The sequence below is a fragment of the Pinus tabuliformis genome, chromosome 6 (genome assembly GCF_031772625.1).
Source record: "Pinus tabuliformis cultivar Carrire ecotype Pingquan chromosome 6, CPIR1, whole genome shotgun sequence".
NCBI classification, from domain to species: Eukaryota; Viridiplantae; Streptophyta; class Pinopsida; order Pinales; family Pinaceae; genus Pinus; species Pinus tabuliformis.
In genome coordinates this window covers 1,480,941,102-1,480,964,111 of record NC_142292.1, presented here as the reverse complement: position 1 = coordinate 1,480,964,111, position 23,010 = coordinate 1,480,941,102, and the positions used below count along the sequence as shown (strand labels likewise).

Sequence of the window (23,010 nt, the reverse complement as noted above, 5' to 3'; positions counted from 1 at the left end):
TAGGCATTCAAAGGCTGATTATGTCTGAAATATAAAAATTGCAAATTTGTTATGTGAAGGTCTTGGAGAAAGGGGATAGCTATGAGGTTCAATACACACATTTTATCAATTTGCTTGACTTATCATTCTGCTTCCACATACTGTCTGTTTTAGCATTCTATTCGATTAGAAGAGAATTCTTGCCCATGTATACATTGCTAATTTGTAATACTATAATGCATCTTTGCATATTCTGTGTCACTAAGAATCAGTGCTTCAATTTGGGCCCCGGGAGGTTGGTGTCCCTTCCTAATTGCAACAATTTTGGTCATGCTTGTGGGTTGGAACATGCATGTTTTTCTTATATCACCCTTCACTCTATTTTTTGCTATCTTTGAAGGAGTTTATCTATCATCTGTATTGAATAAGGTGCCACAGGGTGGTTGGTGTCCCTTCATCATTGCAACAATTTTTCTGACCATAATGTTCTCTTGGAAATAAGGAAGGTAGAAAAAGTATAAATATTTAGCACAGAAAAAACTCAACATAGAAGGTTTGAATGGATTGGTTGTCAGGGTGAATTCACTTGTACCAGGAATTCATTTCTTTTGCAGTGACCTTATTTCTGACTTACCACCGATTTTTGAGCATTATGTAAAGAATGTGGGGACTCGGCATGAAGTTCTTGTCATTGTCACCATAAGAATGGTTCCAGTCAAGACAATACTTTTGTTGGAGAGATTTATGGTTGGAAAACTAGAGCCAAAAGGTGTCAATACTTTTGTTGGAGAGATTTATGGTTGGAAAACTAGAGCCAAAAGGTGTATATAAATGTGTAGCCCAATATGGTTACAAAGATGCCCAAACATTGAAGGATCTGAATTTATCAACCAGGTTTTTGAAAGCGTAAAAGACTATCTCAAGCTTAGAGGAACTCATTCCTCCTCACATGACATATGTTATGCAAGCAGAATTACAGTGGAAGAAAGTAAATACTCTTAGATGAGGAATTGTAGTAGATTGAATTGGCAAAGAATACAAGGTTTGTGTATGTTCTAGGAAAAACCACATTGAAGACTAATAAGAGCACTGGGCCTTTTGAAGGATTAATGATTGACAAGCTCTACAGGTTTCTCCAAAACAATTGCAGGTTGACTTTGTCTCCCTACAATATACCACTTGTGCATTTACTTCAAGAAATTTAGAGTTCGTTCACACAAAACTGTTAGAAGACAATGAAATTATAAGCTTTTACTCATAATAAAGATTTTAGGGCCTTAAAGTTCCTGATCACTCAAAAATAAGATATAATTTTGTACTATTGTTACTATTTTAATAGATTTATAAGATTTCAAAATGCAAATTTCTGTTGAGATCAGAAGAAGTAAGCATTGAGTTTTTTACCATTTCTGCAATAAATCATGAATCATGTGAAATAGTATATACATGTTTAATGTTTTGTGACTGGCGGAATAGAAAAAAATGATAACAGCTCATTACTTTTCAGTTTCAATCTTTCTTTTACAGTAAGGCTCTTATCTTTTGATGAAATGCAGAGGCTGGTAAATTAAAATTTTCAAGAAATCCCAGGTAGAGTTTGTTAAGAGGGAATTTTAAATTTTAATAGTAACTCCTTTTTATCCTTTGTCCTCGGAAATTTGTATTGTTGCCACTTTAGCAGCCATTGTAGCCAGTCAAGCATTGATTACAGCAACATTCTCAATCATAAGATAGTCCATGGCTCTTAGTTGCTTCCCTCGAGTGAATATTGTGCATACCTCACAAAATTACGAGGGTTAGATCTATTCACCTGAAGTTAACTATGTTCTCATGGTTATCTGCCTTGCAATTGTCATAGGATTCCATACAATCCTGAATATTGAATAGTGAAATATGACAGAATGAAATTAGATGTCCAAATAATAATAAATATGACTTGGGACCCAATCCTTGAAAATATTTTTTCCTCTCGTTGGCCCATTATCAGCTTAGCATTGGCATGTTTGTGGCGGTTTACAGTGATGATGGCTCCTCTTCTGACTCTCACTCTGACCTCGTTATTGCTCTTCCTCAAACTTCCCAAGTCCTAGCTACTTCCACAAAACATTTTCTGGTGCAACACTACTACTGGAATGCTTTCCTCTAACTTACTTCATTGTCTAGGGTTAACACCTCTGGATTTGCCCCCCTTTTTGAGTCCACCCGGACCCCTTTTCCATCTTATTCTCTACTTTTCCTTTCTTTCCTTAACATAGATTTTAGACTGTTTCAGAGATGCTCTAGGCAGTCAATCGTTTTTCTTCCCAGTCTTGTTGACCTGTTTTGGTCATTTGAGCTCATTACAGATTTTAGACTTTTTAGAGATGCTCTATGCACCTCCTTATTGTTGTTCTCAATAGTTGTTCTACCTCTTCCCAATCTGTAGGTTTAATTTAGTTTGACATAACTGAACTTCCTGTCAATGTGTTTTTCCTTCTGGAGAAACTGTGATCTCGATTGAAACTTCAGAATATTTGATCTATATTCTTTGATGTTTTAAAAGTATTTATGTTAATAATTACGTATCATTTCCATAGAAGATTTTATTTTCCCAATAGGAATTGATTCACATGGTGAGGTCGACGAAATGTTAAGCCAACCACCTTACCTCCATTCTTGCTACATTTTTCTGCATTCCTATAGCATAAGTTAAGAGGTGACACTACGTGCAATTCCAGGGACTGGGCAGATAAATGCCCCTCGGATCTGGCACCTAGGGACGGGAATCCTCTCTTTGCAATGCAGTTACTTGGGGCATATTTCTTTAAGCACTTCAAAAAAGAACCTCTCTAGTATTCAAATGAAGTATTCGAGTAAAATTAATGACAATACAGTAATAAAAAATTTTCCTAGATGCTTTCTCCCATGAGATGAGTTTGCGAAAAAAAAAATATGCATCTAACAGTAACTATGCAAATAAGTAAATGATTGGAAAAAATGCCTTGCCTTCCAAAATCCATCACTAGCCAAAATGAGAAATTTTGTGGTTGCATCTATGGTCATGTCTCTCACATCTGGTTCTGAACTTAAATGAACTCGAGGTACATCTCCTAATATATAAAAAAAAAACGCCATTAAGTATACAGTTTCTCCCTGTGACCATTCAAATGTTACTCTTGAGCTAGACCATTAAGATAGAATTAGAAAGTTACAAATCAAAAAATTATTTAAGTATGTTCTCATTAAAATTAATCTCTGCACAGCATTTGTAGTGGTACCTGGCAGGAGTGTCACAAATCCACCCTTATCGATGTTTTGGCGTTCAATACTTGGCTCATGATCAAAAGTCAGCTCAATAGCAATGCCGTTTTTACATATAACAGCCCTGGAATCCCCTGTATTTGCTACAAAGAGTTTTTTCCCATCAACTAAAATAGCAGCGACTGTTGTGGAGCCACTGGGCCCTAAATCAGCTGCCTTTGCTAAAATTTTCCCATCAGTCCAGTTGTATGCATTCTTAATGGCACTTTCTAGGTTTGTCCAGAACTTCGGCTCCATTATTATCAAAGATACTTGTTAGCATTAAAATAATTAATTAGCATTTTACACCATACAAAACTTTGAAAATAGCAAGTGACAACCAATACAACAAATGGCAGATCAGCTGTAAAAGCATTTTACTGGATGTGCATCAGAGTCAGAAATCTCATCTAATATACAATTTTTTTCTAAAGATTCATTTGAGAACCATCATATTTATATAAATGAAGGAAATTATCAAAAATGATAACGATTTGTCACAAACACAATTTTTGCAATAAGGAAGCAATATTGCTTTATGCCATGACGTAATGCTACTACTGGACGTTTTTTCTTTGGATAGGTGAAAGAGACACATGAACATATTGTTGGCATTTTGGCACAGGTGTGGCGCTACGATCCAAGTGTTGTCCTTGATGGCAACTCTCTTTGATGACAAATCTCAGTCCAGACTACAAGTATGAAGAGAATTTTCATATACGTAGGTTCATTAAGCAAAAGTTGCGTATACACGCAGGTACTATATAGTCTAAGTCGCGGATACGCAGGTTCGATAATATAAAGTCGCGTATACACGCAGATTCATGAACAGAAAAGGGCGTGCATGTCGAGAAGCTTCCCTTTGGTCCGTGGTAGTTAGTCCTCGGTACTTGAGCCTATGTCTTTGGACCAAAGTATCTCGACAGACGTGTTGATCTCTAGTTTTGAAGCTGATGGTATTGGATTTCTATGGTTTGGCCCTTGGTATTGAGCAAGGCCTAAGGCTATATAAGGAGAAGAAGATCATTAGGCAAAGACACTGAAAAAGTCTTGCATATCTGATAAAGAAAGAGATCTCGTATGCAGGTTCTGGGTTGCTTGATCTAAGCTAAGGAGAGATCACATCGGTTGATGGAAGACTAGATCTAAGGACAGATCGGGATCTAATGGTTTGAAATGCTCTATTATGATATGGGTGATTATTCGTATCTCTAGATCTGCACACTGACGCAATGTTATGTTCTGGATCTAACTAATGTCTGGTACAGCTGCAAGTTGAGAGAATTTATTTTTAGATCTGTACACAGGTTGTCTTCGTTAAAAGAGCGTGTATACGCGGGTTTCTCTCATTGAAGTAGCGTATATCTTTTGAAGCTTGATTTTTGGGTTTGCAGTTGGGTCTCACTGTTATTGCAGTGTTCTGTAGTCTGCTCTGTGTTCTGGTGACTGGGTTTGACAGGGTATCAGTGGTTCAGTGATTCAGAGATTGTTGATGCAAGTATTGGTTGTTTTGTAATCTGCTATGAAAGTTGAATGAATTGTGGTCTTCAGATTGTAATGTTGTGCTTCAGGAATATCCAGTCTGAAAATGTATGAAAAGTGGTACCTGAAGGAAAGAAGATTGTAGGCCTGCACCTACGTACTAGTATCTTAGCTAGTACAAGAGCAAAGGGGGTTGGAGCTCCCTTCCAAGGAAGTTTGGAGAACGAGAGAGGGTTGTAGCCCTCTGCAGGTTGTAGCCTGCGTACTGGTATAAGGCTGCACCAGTACAAAAGATTGTAAACTGAAGCTCTTATTAGAGAAAGATAGAGACAACTTGCATCAGGTGGTTTTCACCCACATTGGGTTTCCACCTTATATCATGGTGTTCATGTGTGTGGCTTTTGTGTGATGATCTGTTATACTGCATCTGTTTACTTTTAATATGGTTAATAATGTCCTGATGCATTTACTGAAGATAAACTAACTGAATCATAAGTTTTCTGGTTATACGCTGGTTTCTTTAGACACAGTAGCGTGTACACGCTAGTTCACTTAACTGAAGTCGCGTATATGTTTCAGAGTATTTGAAAATTATTATTGATCTGATAATACTAATTTACCCCCCCTCTCAGTATTATTTCCAACAATTGGTATCAGAGCAGGTCCTTCAGAGAAGCTTGATCGCTTGAAGGAAGATCATTCATCATGAGCAACTACGAGAAAGAAGCATCAATCAGGCCACCGGTTTTTGATGGGACAAACTTCAATTATTGGAAGGTAAGAGTTACTGCCTATCTTCAATCTCTTGGTACAGAAGTTTGGGACATCGTAGAGACAGGCTACACTTTTCCTTCAGCTACTCCTACAGATTCAGCCGAGAAAAAGAAGTATGAAACAAATGCGAAAGCAGTCAGTACTCTATTAGGATGTATATCCCAATCGGAATTCATGAAGGTAATGCACTATAAATCCGCAAAAGAAATATGGGACAAAATTATCACGAGCTATGAAGGAGACGAACAGGTAAAGCGTGCTAAACTTCAAACTCTCAGGATTAAGTATGAGACTCTCAGAATGTATAATGATGAAAGTGTGGCTAACTATTTCCTTAGGGTAGATGAGATTGTTAATTGCATGAAAAATTTGGGTGAAGAAATAAGAGAGGCGATTGTGGTTGAAAAGGTTCTAAGATCATTGTCCCCCAAATTTGAATCTAAAGTGTCTGCAATAGAAGAAAAGGAAAATCTACGAATTCTTACTATGTCTCAGCTTCACGGAATTCTAACTGCTTATGAAATGAGAAAAGGAGGTCCATCAGACAGAAGAGAGGCTGCTTTCAAGGCTTCAGGCAAAGAAGATTATTATGAGACAAGTCACATGCCAGAAGATGAAGAAGAAGAATCAAATTTCGTCAGAAATCTTCAAAGGGGTTCTGGAAGGTTCAGAGGTAAGTTACCTTTTAAATGTTTTGCTTGTGGAAGAGTAGGTCATTATGCTGCCAAATGTCCTCACAAAGATAATAATGACAAGGGAAAGGAACCTGCTAGATGGAACAAGAAACAGAGTGCGAATAAGAAAAGCTACTACACTCATGAAGATAGCGATGGTCTATCAAACAGTGATGAAGATGAACGAGGTAATGAATATAAGTTGTTAATGGCATTTGAAGATGATGATTATATGGATGCTGTAAATGTGGATGACCTTTATGATGAAATTACTGGACTCAAGAGATGTATAGAAGAAAAGAATATGATTATTGATACTCTACAATTTCAAATTGATGAAAAGGAAAAACATCTTGAAAAATTGGAATGTGAGATTGTTTGTCTTAGAAAGGAGATTGAGAAAACAAAAGCGATTAATCTTAAATTTGTTAAAGGATCTGAAACCTTGGATGAGATTATCAATGTGCAGCGATCTCCTCTGATCAAGACAGGTCTTGGATATAATGGAGAAACATCTCAAGCATCTACCTCTAAAAGCTATCTTGATGCAGCAAGGAGAAGTGAGCAAAGGCCAAATAAAAGTCATCAGGTGAATCAGGGACAGTTTACCTCAAATAAAGACCATCAAGAAACTCGGGGACAAACTGCCTTAAGGACAAACAAAAGCTACAATCAGCCTCAGGTAAAATCTTCCCAATTTGCTCCAAGAATGAATGTGAATAGAAGCTACAATCGGTTGGATGATAGATCTGATTATCGCAGAAGTTTCTTCAATGGCCAATGCTTTTCTTGCCATAACTTCGGTCACAAAGCAGCTCAATGTGTTGCCTACAAGACAATCATGACTAGAGAAGCTCAAAAGCAAGGGAGAATGACTGGAATCATGAAAAGGACTTATAACAACTTTTCAGTTCTTGAAAATGAAGTTGAATGCTCTATTTGTAATAACTTTGGTCATGAAGACTCTGAATGCAGGAGCAGGTTCCGGAAGACAACTCAGAAGGAACAAACCTCAAATGTCAGAACATGGAGAATAAAGGAACCGCAACCAGAAAGATGTGGGATAGCCTTTTATGCAGAAGGTGAAGAAAGTCTATGGTACATTGACAGCGGATGTTCGAAGCATATGACAGGGGACAAAGAAAAACTTGAGTCATATACCGCATTAGAAAAGGGGAAGAAATTTTCTTTTGGAAACGACATCTCTGCAGCCATAAAAGGAAAAGGTGTTGCTCCATTAAAAGAGAAGGTCAAAGCTGGAAATGTTTTGTATGTTGATGGATTGAAGCATAATCTTCTGAGTGTCAGTCATATGTGTGATCAAAGAACTGAGGTAATATTTAGATCAAATGGATGTTGTGTTCGTGACCTTGATACAGGTAAAACAGTGATCAAAGGAAGAAGGACTCCAAATAATCTATACATATTTGAAGAAGGACCACAACAATGCTATTTGAGCAAGGATGATGAACACTGGCTATGGCATCGGAGGTTGGGGCATCTAAGCTTTTCACAAATAAGGAAAGCATGCAAATATCAGGCAGTTCGTGGTCTTCCAGATATCAAAATTCCAGACAACACTATATGCAAATCTTGTCAGTTTGGAAAACAAACCAGAACTAATTTTCCAGAGAAGGAAGGATCAGCTAGCATGCCTCTTGAGTTAGTACATACAGATACATGTGGTCCATTCAGAAAAAGAACACCTCGAGGAGAAGAATACTTGATATTATTCATTGACGATTTCTCCAGGTTTGTCTGGTTAGGGCTTATGAAGCACAAAGATGAAGCATTCGAAAAATTCAAATCCTTCAAAGCTTTGGTTGAAAATGAATCAGGACACAAAATTAAGTGCCTCAGATCTGACAGAGGTGGGGAGTTTACCTCAAACGAATTCTTCGATTTCTGTGAAGAACATGGGATAAGAAGAGAATTCTCTACAGCTAGAACTCCTCAGCAAAATGGGGTTGTGGAAAGAATGAACAGAACAATTCAACAAATGGCTCGTGCTATGCTTGATGAATCAGGTACTCCCGCAACTTTCTGGGGTGAGGCTGCACATGCTGCGGTTATTATTCTTAACAAAACAAATGTCCGAGTAAACAGCACTCAAACACCTCATGAGCTCTGGAGTGGTGAGACCCCTTCGGTGAAGCATTTCAAAATCTTTGGGAGCAAATGTTATATTAAGAATACTGATGAGCAACTTGGAAAACTTGAACCAAGAGCAGATGAAGGCATTCTTCTTGGTTATTCTCCACATAGCAAAGCATACAAGTGCTACAACAAAAGACTTGGCAGAATTGTTGACAGCATTGATGTAGTGGTCGATGAGAAGGGATATATTCCTAGGCAAGTTCATCATGAAGACATTGAAGAAGATGAAGGCTACCCTCAAAGGCAGAATGATGAAGAAGAAGAACCTCAAGAAGAACCTCAAGAAGAAGAAGAGCATCAAGAAGAACCAAAGGAGCAGACAAGAATAGAAGAGAAGACTCCATCCAGATATGTTCAAAAGAATCATCCAGAATCTCAGATTGTGGGGCAGAAAGAAGCAGGAATACAAACAAGAAGAAGAATTGCAGAAGCTTCAAGCTATTTGGCATTACTCTCTTCCACTGAACCACAAAATGTGAAAGAGGCATGCAAAGATGAATGTTGGGTCAAAGCAATGGATGAAGAACTTGAGCAGATCGAAAAGAACAATACTTGGGAATTGGTTCCTAGACCAAAAGATAAAAATGTCATAGGGACTAAATGGGTCTTCAAAAATAAATTGAATGAAAATGGAGAAGTAATTAGAAACAAGGCCAGACTTGTTTGTAAAGGATATGCGCAGCAAGAAGGAATAGATTTTGAAGAGACCTTTGCTCCCGTTGCAAGACTTGAGGCAATCCGAATGTTCCTTGCTCTCTCAAGCTTTCAAAACTTCAAGGTTTTTCAAATGGACGTGAAATCAGCCTTTCTGAATGGAGACTTAGAAGAAGAAGTATATATTGAGCAGCCAGATGGTTTCATTCTTGGGAATGATCCAAACCTTGTATGCAGATTGAAAAAGGCTCTCTATGGTCTCAAACAAGCTCCAAGGGCTTGGTACTATCGGTTGGACAAATATCTTCACCAACAAGGTTTTTCAAAAGGATCAGCAGATAGCAATCTCTATATGAAAGTTGAAAATAACAAACTGCTAATACTTGTTGTGTATGTAGATGATATTATCTTTGGCAGCAATGAAGAGGCTATGAGTCAAAACTTTGCCTCTGTTATGCAGAAAGAATTTGAAATGTCATTACTTGGAGAATTGACATACTTTCTTGGATTGCAAATCCAACAAAATGAAGGAGGTATTTTCTTGTCTCAAACCAAGTACCTCAAGCAGATCTTGAAGAAGTATGGCATGGAAGATTCAAAGCCAGTTTGTACCCCCATGGTTACAGGATGCAGCCTCAGTGAAAATGATGAATCAGCAGCAGTTCACCAACCAACTTATAGATCCATGATTGGGAGTTTGCTTTATTTGACAGGTACCCGACGAGATATTATGCATGCAGTAGGAATTGTTGGAAGATTTCAAGCCAACCCAAAGGAAACTCATCTTCAGGCAGTCAAAAGAATCTTCAAGTATCTTCAAGGGACCCAAAACTATGGCTTATGGTATCCTAGAGATACAGATCTCACTCTTCATGCTTACACAGATGCAGATTGGGCCGGAAGTGTGGATGATAGGAAAAGCACAAGTGGTGGTGCTTTCTTCATGGGTTCCAGATTAGTATCTTGGTTCAGCAAGAAACAGAGTTCGATTGCCTTATCTACAGCTGAAGCAGAATATGTGGCTGCGGCATCTTGTTGCACACAACTTCTTTGGATGATGCAGACCTTGCAGGATTTTCAAATCATGTGCACTCCACCAGTCTCTATCTTATGTGATAATACAAGTGCAATCAACATTTCAAAGAATCCAGTCATGCACTCAAAGGCCAAGCACATACCAATCAAGTACCATTTTCTTAGGGAACAAGTGCTTGAGCAGAAGGTCAAGCTGGAGTATGTTCCTTCTAAGGAACAAGTTGCTGATATTCTCACAAAACCACTGCCCAGGGAAACTTTTGAATATCTCAGACAAAAGCTAGGAGTAGTTGATGCTTCATCCTACTGTTGAAGCTTGTCTGTTCTACAGAAAAGTTGGAATACGCAAGTTACGTAAAGAATATCCGCGTATATACGCCGATTTATGCTGGCAAAGTTGCGTGTATGGTGTACACGTTCTGCCGAAAGCATATCCGCGTGCATACGTCGTTTTATGCAGGAGAAATCGCGTATATGGAGGTCTGAACAGCAAGGGCAGACTCCGGTTGAAGAAGGTTTGAGATGGGTATGAAAGAATTCTTCAGGCACAGTTTCAGAGGGTGCAGCAGGCACAGGTTCAGGGGGAGCAGCTTAAAGTCTCATAAAGCATTGTTGGCATTTAGATGCTTTTGGTTCTAGTACACAACTGTTGTTGGTTTCAGGAGAAGGAGCTCAGAAGGAAATCTTGGTTGCTGATCTAAAAGATGTATATTAGATGCTGCTTGTGACTTTAATTGAGTCTTTTGGTGATAGGAAGGTCCCTTATGGTGTATAAGTCTTGGTTCTTTTGAAGATCACCTTTTGCAGATATTGCCTACAGTTAGGGGGAGCATGTTTCAGCACAGCCAAGCAGAAATATTAGCATGTACTCAGGGGGAGCACAGCCCTTTGCCCTTGATGACAAAGGGGGAGAATGATTCTACAATGATTCTACGGATCTTGGGGTTGCCATCAAGGCCAAAGGGGGAGATTGTTGGCATTTTGGCACAGGTGTGGCGCTACGATCCAAGTGTTGTCCTTGATGGCAACTCTCTTTGATGACAGATCTCAGTCCAGACTACAAGTATGAAGAGAATTTTCATATACGCAGGTTCATTAAGCAAAAGTTGCGTATACACGCAGGTACTATATAGTCTAAGTCGCGGATACGCAGGTTCGATAATATAAAGTCACGTATACACGCAGATTCATGAACAGAAAAGGGCGTGCATGTCGAGAAGCTTCCCTTTGGTCCGTGGTAGTTAGTCCTCGGTACTTGAGCCTATGTCTTTGGACCAAAGTATCTCGACAGACGTGTTGATCTCTAGTTTTGAAGCTGATGGTATTGGATTTCTATGGTTTGGCCCTTGGTATTGAGCAAGGCCTAAGGCTATATAAGGAGAAGAAGATCATTAGGCAAAGACACTGAAAAAGTCTTGAATATCTGATAAAGAAAGAGATCTCGTATGCAGGTTCTGGGTTACTTGATCTAAGCTAAGGAGAGATCACATCGGTTGATGGAAGACTAGATCTAAGGACAGATCGGGATCTAATGGTTTGAAATGCTCTATTATGATATGGGTGATTATTCGTATCTCTAGATCTGCACACTGACGCAATGTTATGTTCTGGATCTAACTAATGTCTGGTACAGCTGCAAGTTGAGAGAATTTATTTTTAGATCTGTACACAGGTTGTCTTCGTTAAAAGAGCGTGTATACGCGGGTTTCTCTCATTGAAGTAGCGTATATCTTTTGAAGCTTGATTTTTGGGTTTGCAGTTGGGTCTGACTGTTATTGCAGTGTTCTGTAGTCTGCTCTGTGTTCTGGTGACTGGGTTTGACAGGGTATCAGTGGTTCAGTGATTCAGAGATTGTTGACGCAAGTATTGGTTGTTTTGTAATCTGCTATGAAAGTTGAATGAATTGTGGTCTTCAGATTGTAATGTTGTGCTTCAGGAATATCCAGTCTGAAAATGTATGAAAAGTGGTACCTGAAGGAAAGAAGATTGTAGGCCTGCACCTACGTACTAGTATCTTAGCTAGTACAAGAGCAAAGGGGGTTGGAGCTCCCTTCCAAGGAAGTTTGGAGAACGAGAGAGGGTTGTAGCCCTCTGCAGGTTGTAGCCTACGTACTGGTATAAGGCTGCACTAGTACAAAAGATTGTAAACTGAAGCTCTTATTAAAGAAAGATAGAGACAACTTGTAGCAGGTGGTTTTCACCCACATTGGGTTTCCACCTTATATCATGGTGTTCATGTGTGTGGCTTTTGTGTGATGATCTGTTATACTGCATCTGTTTACTTTTAATATGGTTAATAATGTCCTGATGCATTTACTGAAGATAAACTAACTGAATCATAAGTTTTCTGGTTATACGCTGGTTTCTTTAGACACAGTAGCGTGTACACGCTGGTTCACTTAACTGAAGTCGCGTATATGTTTCAGAGTATTTGAAAATTATTATTGATCTGATAATACTGATTCACCCCCCCTCTCAGTATTATTTCCAACACATATAAGTATAGGAAATATATGAACAGTTTAAAGCTATTTGAAAAATAGTGGATTTACGCATGAAACATATTCAACTAGAAATATGATGGGGAAAAACAAGAAATTCATTATATGTGAGAAGTAAAATGTTGGAGAATCTTCGCCTTTGAGGTTTCAGAAATGGACATGGCGATATATCACAACTAGAAAAATCTTGTTCATTGATGCAGATCATTGTTACAATTAACAATATATATCATATGCCAAAAGATAAAACACAGGAAATTAACCCATGAAGTCAATGCAAGTAGAAACACCATAATAGAACCAATAGAGGAGAAAATGAAATTGTTTCACAAGTTACAATCAAGTTAGGAGATTGAGATAAACATATGCAATTTGGAAAATGGAAAGAAACTTTGAACCTACTCCAATTTAATGTACAATTTTAATTTTTGATTGACTAGCGATTGCAAAACAATACATGTCACAATACAATCAACTATAAAATTTAAATAGATGTTGAATTTATATAGATGTTGTTAAATTCATAGAGACCTTCCAAGTATTCCCTATGATTCGTAGATGCTAAACCAGGTAGACCATCAACATTGATTACAAGTATTCCCCATGATTCATAGATGGTAAACCAGGTAGACCATCATCATTGATTACAAGTATTCCCCATGATTCATAGATGGTAAACCAGGTAGACCATCAGCATTGATTTCAGTGCATAACCCCAAAGGAATCGTAAGAGTTGAACTTGTGACATCCCATTTCTGAGAAGTTCATTGTCTAACTCCAAGGCTCAAAAATAAGATAATAAAAAATATATGCATTTGGTAATGAGGCTTGATACCTATCATCCAGCTCAGAAAGGATATAGGTTGGTAACAATTGAAATAGACTTACAAATTAGCTAATTTAGAGAGTTTCATTGTGGGCAAAATCAAGAATCTCATTCTAGATTACGATTTAAGTTGGGAATCAAACCCTACTCAACTAATGAAAGGACTGAAATTTGCTAAACCCCTTTCCAGCACTAATTTAAATATGTAGATTATAGATTGGTACTACCCAGGCACTCCCTAGGTGACATTATCAAGCAGCGCATCGGTAGCTACAGAGTGATTGATACAGATGTGGATGCTTCTTCTCCCTCCTCTACTTTTTACATCTGTACCTAATGACAAGTAACGGGCACCTCCACAGTATGTTGTAACTGGTGTACTTTTGAGCCCCGTCGAGCTCTCTTTTGGTCACCCACTGCCATTAATAAAACTAGTCTTATCTTATCTTCTGTCGTCCGTTAATAGGAAATGGTACTGTAATATAAAAACAATACTAAATAGCCAGGACTAACTCTCACCAATTTAGATCCTCATCTAGGTGAGAACTTAGTGTCTATACTTTCTTTTCTATATTTGAGGCCAATGTACATCGAGAAATTACACTGTACAATACAAGTATTCAAGAGACATCTGCTATCAATTCCATCTGAGCAACGACAATCTCAGTTACATACCATGAACCACGTAATCCAAATGTACATCAAGAAATTAAATTGTACAAAACAACTATTCGAGCGACACCTCCCATCAGTTCCGTTTCAGCAAAAGCAATCTCGGTTATTTACCCTGAACCTCAAAATTTTGACGACATGGTTCATGGTATACAACTGAGATTGCTGTTTGCTGAAATGGAATTAATGGAAGGTGTCACTTGAATAATTGTTTTGTACGGTGTAATTTTTTGAGGTACAATGGCCTCAATAGCCATTGGGTTCTAGGCTTATTCTACATTACATCTTTAATATCGGAAGCAGGATCCAATTTGACCCATATTTAATATCGGAAGCAGGATCCAATTTTACCCAGATCTATATACATAATAATAATAGTGGATTGAGTACCATCAAAATTGTGTAATAAAATAAATTTTGTTATTTTAATTTTTTATTAGTTTTTTTTAACAAATTTGATTTTTATTTTATTTGGTATAGAGAGTAAATGTTTGAAATTGTTGGTGTATAATTAGCCCATGCCATACATTTCAATAATGAACATTGCATGCAGTTTTGTTAATAGTGTTTTTGTAATTCACTGTTAAAAAATTAGAATTAACCATATGTAGTGGTAGTAGGCAAGACCTTTTTTCGCACCATTTATGACTGAATTTTTTCAAATTTTATGAAGAAAATTGATATTTAAAAGTCTCTTTCAAGAGGTTCTAGGGAATTTGTATTTGGAAAATATTATATCCATGGTTTATAAATTACTCACAAAAAGTTGATTCAAAGTAAAATTCCAATTTCTATTGTGATGGGTTAGAAATGGTTTTAACTATTGACTTTTGTATTTTAATTTTCCCCTAGCTTTTAAACACATTTCAAACCCTTTAATTGGCTTCATGGATTGTGAATGCTTAGAATTATTGACCTAAATATATGTATTATTAATGTCTTTTGCAAAACAACCCTTCACAACCACCATAAATAAATAGACCCTAAAATCTTTGAACCCCACACAATATTTAAAATTTTTAAATCAATGATATTATTAAATAAACTAATATCATTTTTTTTTGAGAAATTTAAATTTTATAAATTCTTAATGTTACTTGCAGTTATTCTTAGCTATAAAAAATTTACACATTTAGGGACGAAAGGCACACTCATCATAAGTTTTACTTCATGAATTGGAAGGTCAGTTTACCAAAAGAAAAATATAGTATTTTCTTGGGAATTTCACGAGAGTAACAAGGTGCTCTACAACCCAGTATTACATAGATGTTGTTATATATATATATGGCAATATCTAAAAAATAAATAAAATAGCATAGATCCATCTTAAACCCGGATCTCTCAAATACCAAGAGAGATCAAATAATAATAAAAATTTACACCTCAAGAAATTTGATCCCTCTCAGTACTTGATGAACCCAAATTTGATGAATCTACACTAGTTTTAATAAAACCCTTTAAAAAAATGTTTAAAAAATGTATTAAAACATCATCATTAACAAAATTGAATAAAGTTGATCAGTTCAAAAATTTACGAAAAAAGTTGAAATGCAATACAAAATCTTGCAAAAAGGCCAAGAAAGTTTGAGATGACCATCCAAGGCACGAGCACTTCATACCTACCTCATTTAAAATGTTGTCAAAAAGATTTGATTGCAAGTAACATGGGACGCCATGTCCCAAATGTCCGTCAAAGATAGCAAAAAGCCCCAAATCATGATCTTCTACATGCCTATACTCTACGACATGGTAGTCCTCCATATCATGCCTTGTTTTACCCTTCACTAAATGAAATCCATGAATTACTTTATTGTTTGGTAACTTGCAACGTCCTTTTCTTGTATCAGATGAGGATGGAGTGAAGCCAACTGCCGTATTGTTGCCACTTTAGCAGCGATTGTAGCCAGTCAAGCATTGATTACGACAACGTTCTCAATCATAAGACAATCCATGGCTCATAGTTGCTTCCCTTGAGTGAATATTGTTCATACCTCACAAAATTACGAGGGTTAGATCTATTCACCTAAAGTTAACTATGTTCTCAGGGTTATCTGCCTTGCAATTGTCGTAGGATTCCGGGATGGAACACAATTTGGCAATGCATATGGTAAGAATATACTAATTTATATCTGACAACCGAATTTGGTAGTTTTTATCGATTCTTTTGAGTTTCCAAGGATAATTTTAGGTGTTTGGTGGTGCAGGGGTTGCAGTGGTTGGGGTCATGTTCATTACAACGTGCGTAGTAACCTTGGTCATGCTTGTGGTTGGAACATGCATGTTTTTCTTATACTACCCTTCACTCTGTTTTTTGCTATCTTTGAAGGCGTTTATCTATCATCTATATTGAAAAAGGTGCCACAGGGAGGTTGGTGTCCCTTCCTAATTGCAACAATTTTGGTCATGCTTGTGGTTTGGAACATGCATGTTTTTCTTATACTACCCTTTACTCTGTTTTTTGCTGTCTTTGAAGGAGTTTATCTATCATCTGTATTGAATAATGTGCCACAAGGTGGTTGGTGTCCCTTCGTCATTGCAACAATTTTTTTGACCATAATGTTCTCTTGGAAATAAGGAAGGTAGAAAAAGTATAAATATTTAGCACAGAGAAAACTTAGCATAGAAGGTTTGAATGGATTGATTGTTGGGATTAATTCACTTGTATCAGGAATTCATTTCTTTTGCAGTGACCTTATTTCTGACTTACCACCGATTTTTGAGCATTATGTAAAGAATGTGGGGTCTCTGAATGAAGTTCTTATCATTGTCACCATAAGAATGGTTCCAGTCAAGACAATACTTTTGTAGGAGAGATTTATGGTTGGAAAACTAGAGCCAAAAGGTGTATATAAATGTGTAGCCCAATATGGTTACAAAGATGCCCCAAACATTGAAGGCTCTGAATTTATCAGCCAGGCTTTTGAAAGCATAAAAGACTATCTCAAGCTTAGAGGAACTCATTCCTCCTCACATGACAGAAGTTATGCAAGCAGAAATACAGTGGAAGAAAGTAGCTACTCTTAGATGAGGAATTGTAGTAGATTGAATTGGCAAAGAATACAGGGTTTGCGTATCTTCTAGGAAAAATCACATTGAAGACTAATAAGAGCGCTAGGCCTTTTGAATGATTACTGATTGACAAGCTCTATAGGTTTCTCCAAAACAATTGTAGGTTGAATCTGTCTCCCTACAATATACCACCTGTGCATTTACTTCAAGTCAGAATGGTGCAAGAAATTTAGAGTTCGTTCACACAAAACTGTTAGAAGACAATGAAATTATAAGCTTTTACTCATAATAAAACTTTTAGGGCTGTAAAGTTCCTGATCACTCAAAAATAAGATATAATTTTGTACTATTGTTACTATTTTAATAGATTTATAAGATTTCAAAATGCAAAGTTCTGTTGAGATCAGAAGAAATAAGCATTGATTTTTTTACCATTTCTGCAATAAATCATGAATCATGTAGAGTGAACTAGTACATACATGTTTAATGTTTTGTGACTGGTGGAATAGAAAAAAATGATAACAGCTCATTACTTTTCAGTTTCAATCCTTATTTTACAGTAAGGCTCTTATCTTTTGATGAAATGCAGAGGCTGGTAAATTAAAATTTTCAAGAAATCCCAGGGAGAGTTTGTTAAGCGGGAATTTTAAATTTTAATAGTAACTCCTTTTTATCCTTTGTCCTCGGAAATTTGTACACTCTCGAGTTGTTTGGGGCTAAGTACCAGTTCATGTGTTACAGGCCCAAGCCACCAAACAACACTATTACGATGTTGGTCCCTTCAAATTTTGAATCTAAGAAGCCCCATAGGAGCAACAAAATGAAAATGATACCTAGAAAATCACTCTTCTTGCCTAAGCCACCAAAAGGCACCAATCCTAGTAAGGCTTAAGGAGGACCAACGATAATTATAAGGATCCCATGCTTCCACTATACTCTCTATTGCTTTATGATCCAATATGTTTCTCATCCTACCTTTCCATTTTGTTTTGAATGTGGAGTCTTTACACCCTAAGCCCCTGTAGCAATATTCAAAATGTGGCTAGAGTTGCTTTACAATATCTGTAGATGACGGTATGAAAAATTGTTTTATTATTATTGTTTTGATTTAATGTTTCATTATGCATACTAAATCTTTTTTTCATATAAAACCAAATTTTAAATGTTTACTCATTTACAAATACTACAAAAAATACCCCTTTTCCGGATTGATGTTTATGAGTAGTAGGCCAAAACTTGCCAAACACTTCAATTTCTTTTCGAAAATGTCAAATATGCCCATTTGAAAAACCTTAACATAATGTACAAAAACACGTTCACTTAAACAAAAACTACTACATGGATAACGGATAACCTCTACCTGACATTAACTATAACTCATTATCATCCACCCATGCTTTCAAGAATGTCCATTCACATGTTGCTATTCTTCCACAAACTACTATTACTTACAAAATATCCCTATTCAAAACACACATAACTAATAGTTTCAAGTGTAACTCAATATCATCCACGCTTGCTTTCAACAATGCCCATTCACATGTCACTATTCTTCTACACACTATTATTTACAAAATATCCATATTCAGCATACACATAACCAACAATTTCAATTGCAACTCATTATCATCCACCCTTGCTTTCAACAATGCCCATTCGCATGTCGCTATTCTTCCACACTCTATGCCTTATGGCGTTTCCTTTGCAACATCAGGTGCAAATTCTAGTTATTCCTTGTCCCATTTGACTAAATCCCTTAGGAATATTTAAATTATAAATCATTATTTATTTGAATTTCCTTATTTATGTTATTAGAATATTTATTAAATAGCTATTTAATAATTATTTTGATTTCACACCTTTCTTGTTCCTCGCGAAATAGTTAATAAATCATTTTATTTGTTAATTATTTCTAAATAAATGAATTTAACCATTTTAATTATTTTTCCCTTTCCAATAAATATAATAAAGTATTCCAAGTAGTTAGATCTGAATTTGGTTAATAATATTTTATTATTTTCCATTTTCGAGATTAACTCCATACTTTTCTATATAAAGGAGGGTTTTTCATTCATTCCTCACCATGACCATTATCATCGTCAATATTATCGTCATTTTCTTGAGCTCCCATTTGAGTCCTCCACATTGTTAGGAAGACATTTGTTGAGTGAGGAGTCTAGGGTTTTCAACATTTTTAGCCTCTATTTTTTAGATCTGATCCATTACTTTTTAGATCCATTGGATAGGTTTATTTTACCTTTTTCTCACTTTAGAGTTTGGGTTTGCCTTTTTCTCCTTAGGATCCCCTTGAGCATCCTAGGTCTTAGAGCTTCATACCTGTCCTTTACAACAATTTTCACTTCTGATTTTTGTTGTTTTTCTGCACCATTTTCAACAGATTACGGCCTTTAGATCCCAGTCCCTTGACATCAGATATTTTTGGCCTCTTTATGTGTCTTTGAGTAGCCTGTTTTCCTTCTCTTGCTTAGTTTCTTAGTATCCTTTGTGGGTGGGGTTGTGTATGCTTGATTGACTATTTAATTTTCTGTCATTTCAGATTCATTTACAATATTTCAACATTTTACTTTCAACAACATATGGCATCATGAAACATGCTTAATTAACTCATCCACTTGACACATCTTTTACACACACTCACACCTTAAGCAAACGAGAGCTTGGTTAACACCGTCAAGCCAAGACATTAAAAACTACACCTTAATAAATCAACACACATAGATTAAGCCCACTTGGGCATCAAGGCCAAACAATATTTGTAGTATAGGTGTAGGATTGGTGGGATAGGCTTCTAATAACATACATCGATCACTTTTCATTGAGACATAGAAGTTGTAACATTAGGGAGCTTAAAATTCTTCACCATCCCACGGTCAAAGCCAGAGTGCGTCAGAAACCCAATTCAGAGGGTGTTAGGCTAGGTCATCGTGCAAATAGTTCTCCTTGTGGCTACCCAACTCATGGCAGGGATTTACATGCGGTGGTTGACTACCAAGAAGCTCAAGACTCGACCACCCCTGTGGGATGAAGGTAACCGTAGTGACCAATCTTGGGAAAACACCTTATAGGATTGGTTGTGGGAAGTAGTTGTTCCTCTACCATACCTTTCTTTGGACAACTCCTCTTGCGGGGATGAAATTCTGTAAAGTAAGAAGTTCTTTGGAAGGCCATCTGAAACATTAGATTTAGGATTGTTTGAGGATTCAGATCAACTATAGGCTAGAGGTCTTTTTTATTTGATAAGACGTGTTTGCTTGCATTAGAGTAACATCATTAAAATAATTAGTTTACACTTGGTACCATTGCACTAGGTGTTTTCTTGCTATTTTTTGCTCTTTTCTTCCTATCATTATCACTTAGTATAGACATCATAGTGCCTCTAAGGTGTTTGTTGCATCAAATTCGAGGGCTTCACCCTCAGTTCCTGTTAGGCCATATCACTCCTCCCCGTCAAGAGCGACTTAATCCTCCCAGTCCTCCATTGAGACATCATTCTAATTGTAATTCAGATTCTACTAATTCATCCTCTGATTCTACATCCCCTCATCCTCATATCGCCATCATGTGAGGCACCAATGTAGGTGCAAGAACCCAAAGTGGTAACCCAAGTGCCAACCAGGGTATCCCCATTAGTGGAACCTCAACCGGTGTGATCACTCTGACTCCCTTACTTCCTTTTTTCGCTGGTCAAAGTCTCCCATATTTTAACTAGCTTATAATTGTTCCTCTTCTCCATGATTACACATGGCCAACAATTCCTACAAAACTCCCTTTAAACATCCCAAAGTTTGAGGATAATCCTGGAGAAGACCCAACCAATCATGTTCGCTCCTTTCATATGTGGTGTTCATCCAATTCTATTACTGACGACTCCATTCGTCTTCGGTTGTGCCAACGTACGCTTACCAGAGTTGTTGTGAAGTGGTATTCATACTAGCCTAGGGAAACCCATTCCACTTTAGTGACTCTTGCCACAACCTTTCTTTCATATTTCTAGTTACCTCTCCGTTATGATATCAGTACTGAAATTTTGACTTCATTTCGTCAAACTTCTGCCACTCGCCTTTTCAGCCATGTTCAAGAATGGCGTAGAAGAAGGAACGTTTATTGAGCTCTTGACTTCGAGGACAGACTCTATATGGATTGGTTTCTTAAATCATTGTTAGCCTCCATTGTGAAATATGTTGCTTATCACTTTCCTCAATCCGAGGAAGAAGCTCTCCATATATCTCTCAAATTTGACCTAATTTACACCTAGTCAAGTTATGTTTACACTGTCATCCCTGATCTATCTTGGCTTGGTGTTGTTAATGTGTTGGGGGCATCTCATGTTGTGGATGGAATTGTTGTAACTCTTTCACACCCCTAGTCATATGCTCCTCCTTAGATGAGTTATGGTCAACCTCAGGGAGGGACCAGTCTCATGTACAATTATCCCTCCCCTAATTCTTATCAGGGCACTCCTTATCCAAGTCCCAGCACACCATATGCATATCCCCATCTACATCAATCGATGCTATGGCTAGCTGTTACGCTGCCTGCTTATACCAATGTTGCCCCATCTACATATTATCCACACACACAACCTAGCGCTCCATCTCCTTCAGCACCAGTGCCTCAGCCTCCCATGCCTACTCCCCCTCCGCTGTAACAAGCACCGCCTCCACAAGGACACATGTACGATCACCAGAGTGGTCCCAATCCCATGAATCCCAAACAAAAGAATAAGGGGAAGGGAAATAGGAACCAATAGTGATAAGGTAATCAAGGAAACCAGGGTGCTCAACCCAATTCCCCTCAGGGTCCTCCACATAACCCCATAACCCAGCAAGAGGGTGGTCAGCCCAAGCCAAATAAGGGTCTTCGTACGAAAAAACCTTGTGATTGTTGTGGAGTCTATGTTCATTATACTCATGAGTGTCCCCTGTTACCTTAGATGCACCAGCATGGGAAGCTAAAGCAACTTCTCGAGGATCGCAACCTTCCGCTCCTCCTCCCCATCTTGCTTCATCTCAACCCGTTGTGCTTACCAACCCTTTTCCTCAGCAAGGGTATATAGTTGTCCAACTTTCACAAGGTTGGACTACTCAACTAGCTCCTCCATCTTGTCACTGTGATTATAATATTCTCATGATAAATTATGATGAGGTAAACACTGAACAAGTCAACCTCCAGACCCGATCACATCAGTATGACAAGCCACCTTCTAAGTTTACGACTAAGTCCAAACCCAAAGTGTCTACTGAGCTTCTATCGACACCCAACGATACCTTACAGATACCTCAACCTAAGGTTGAGGTCATACCCAATATCTCTAAAGGTCTGTTACACCTAAATGTTTCTTTCGCCAAAGCCACCCATAAATATAGCATAGTAGATGACTTGGTGCAGTCTCTTGCTGCCATGTCAATGCTGGAATTCCTCCAGACATGCCCATCACAACGAAAATCTCTACTATCTTCTCTAGGTGTCATAGATCCTCAAGACAATCAAATGATTGTCTTCCATGTTGACAAGTCGGATAACCCTCCTTTACCTTCATTCGTTGCTTTCCAAATTCCAGTCTCCATTTGAAATGCCACTGTCCAGTGGTGTATCATTGAGGAAGGCACATCTACCTGTGTGATGGACACCAATGTTTGGAAACAACTAGGATCCCCTTATCTATCCCTATCCATCATCACTTTGCGTGCATGGGATGGTCATCCTTCACAACCCCTTGGTTTATATTGCAACTGCCCAGTCAAAGTGGCTAGAAAGACTATCTGTATTGACATCGAATTCATCGATGCTCCTCTTGACTATAACATCCTTTTGGGTCGTAGTTATACTTACACCATGTCAGCTGTCGCATCTGCGATTCATCATAAGATGTGTTTTCCCCACAATGGAAAGATCGTCACCATCAATCAGTTGACATATTATGATCAAAAAGCCCAAAGTTCACCAT

At 37.6% G+C, this 23,010-nt stretch overlaps 1 protein-coding gene across 1 annotated transcript in view; it reads right to left on the bottom strand.

The window, feature by feature from the left end:
• Window positions 1-2,916: 2,916 nt before the first annotated feature.
• LOC149264225 (putative protein phosphatase 2C 44) overlaps window positions 2,917-23,010 on the bottom strand; it is a 41,349-nt gene continuing 21,255 nt past the window's right edge. Inside the window, exons 3-5 of the mRNA XM_089397528.1 lie at window positions 15,657-15,901; window positions 3,237-3,510; window positions 2,917-3,068 (exon numbers count right to left, since the gene is read on the bottom strand). Of these exons, the coding sequence (XP_089253654.1) occupies window positions 2,917-3,068; window positions 3,237-3,510; window positions 15,657-15,901 (671 nt within the window). The remainder of the gene's footprint in view (window positions 3,069-3,236; window positions 3,511-15,656; window positions 15,902-23,010) is intronic.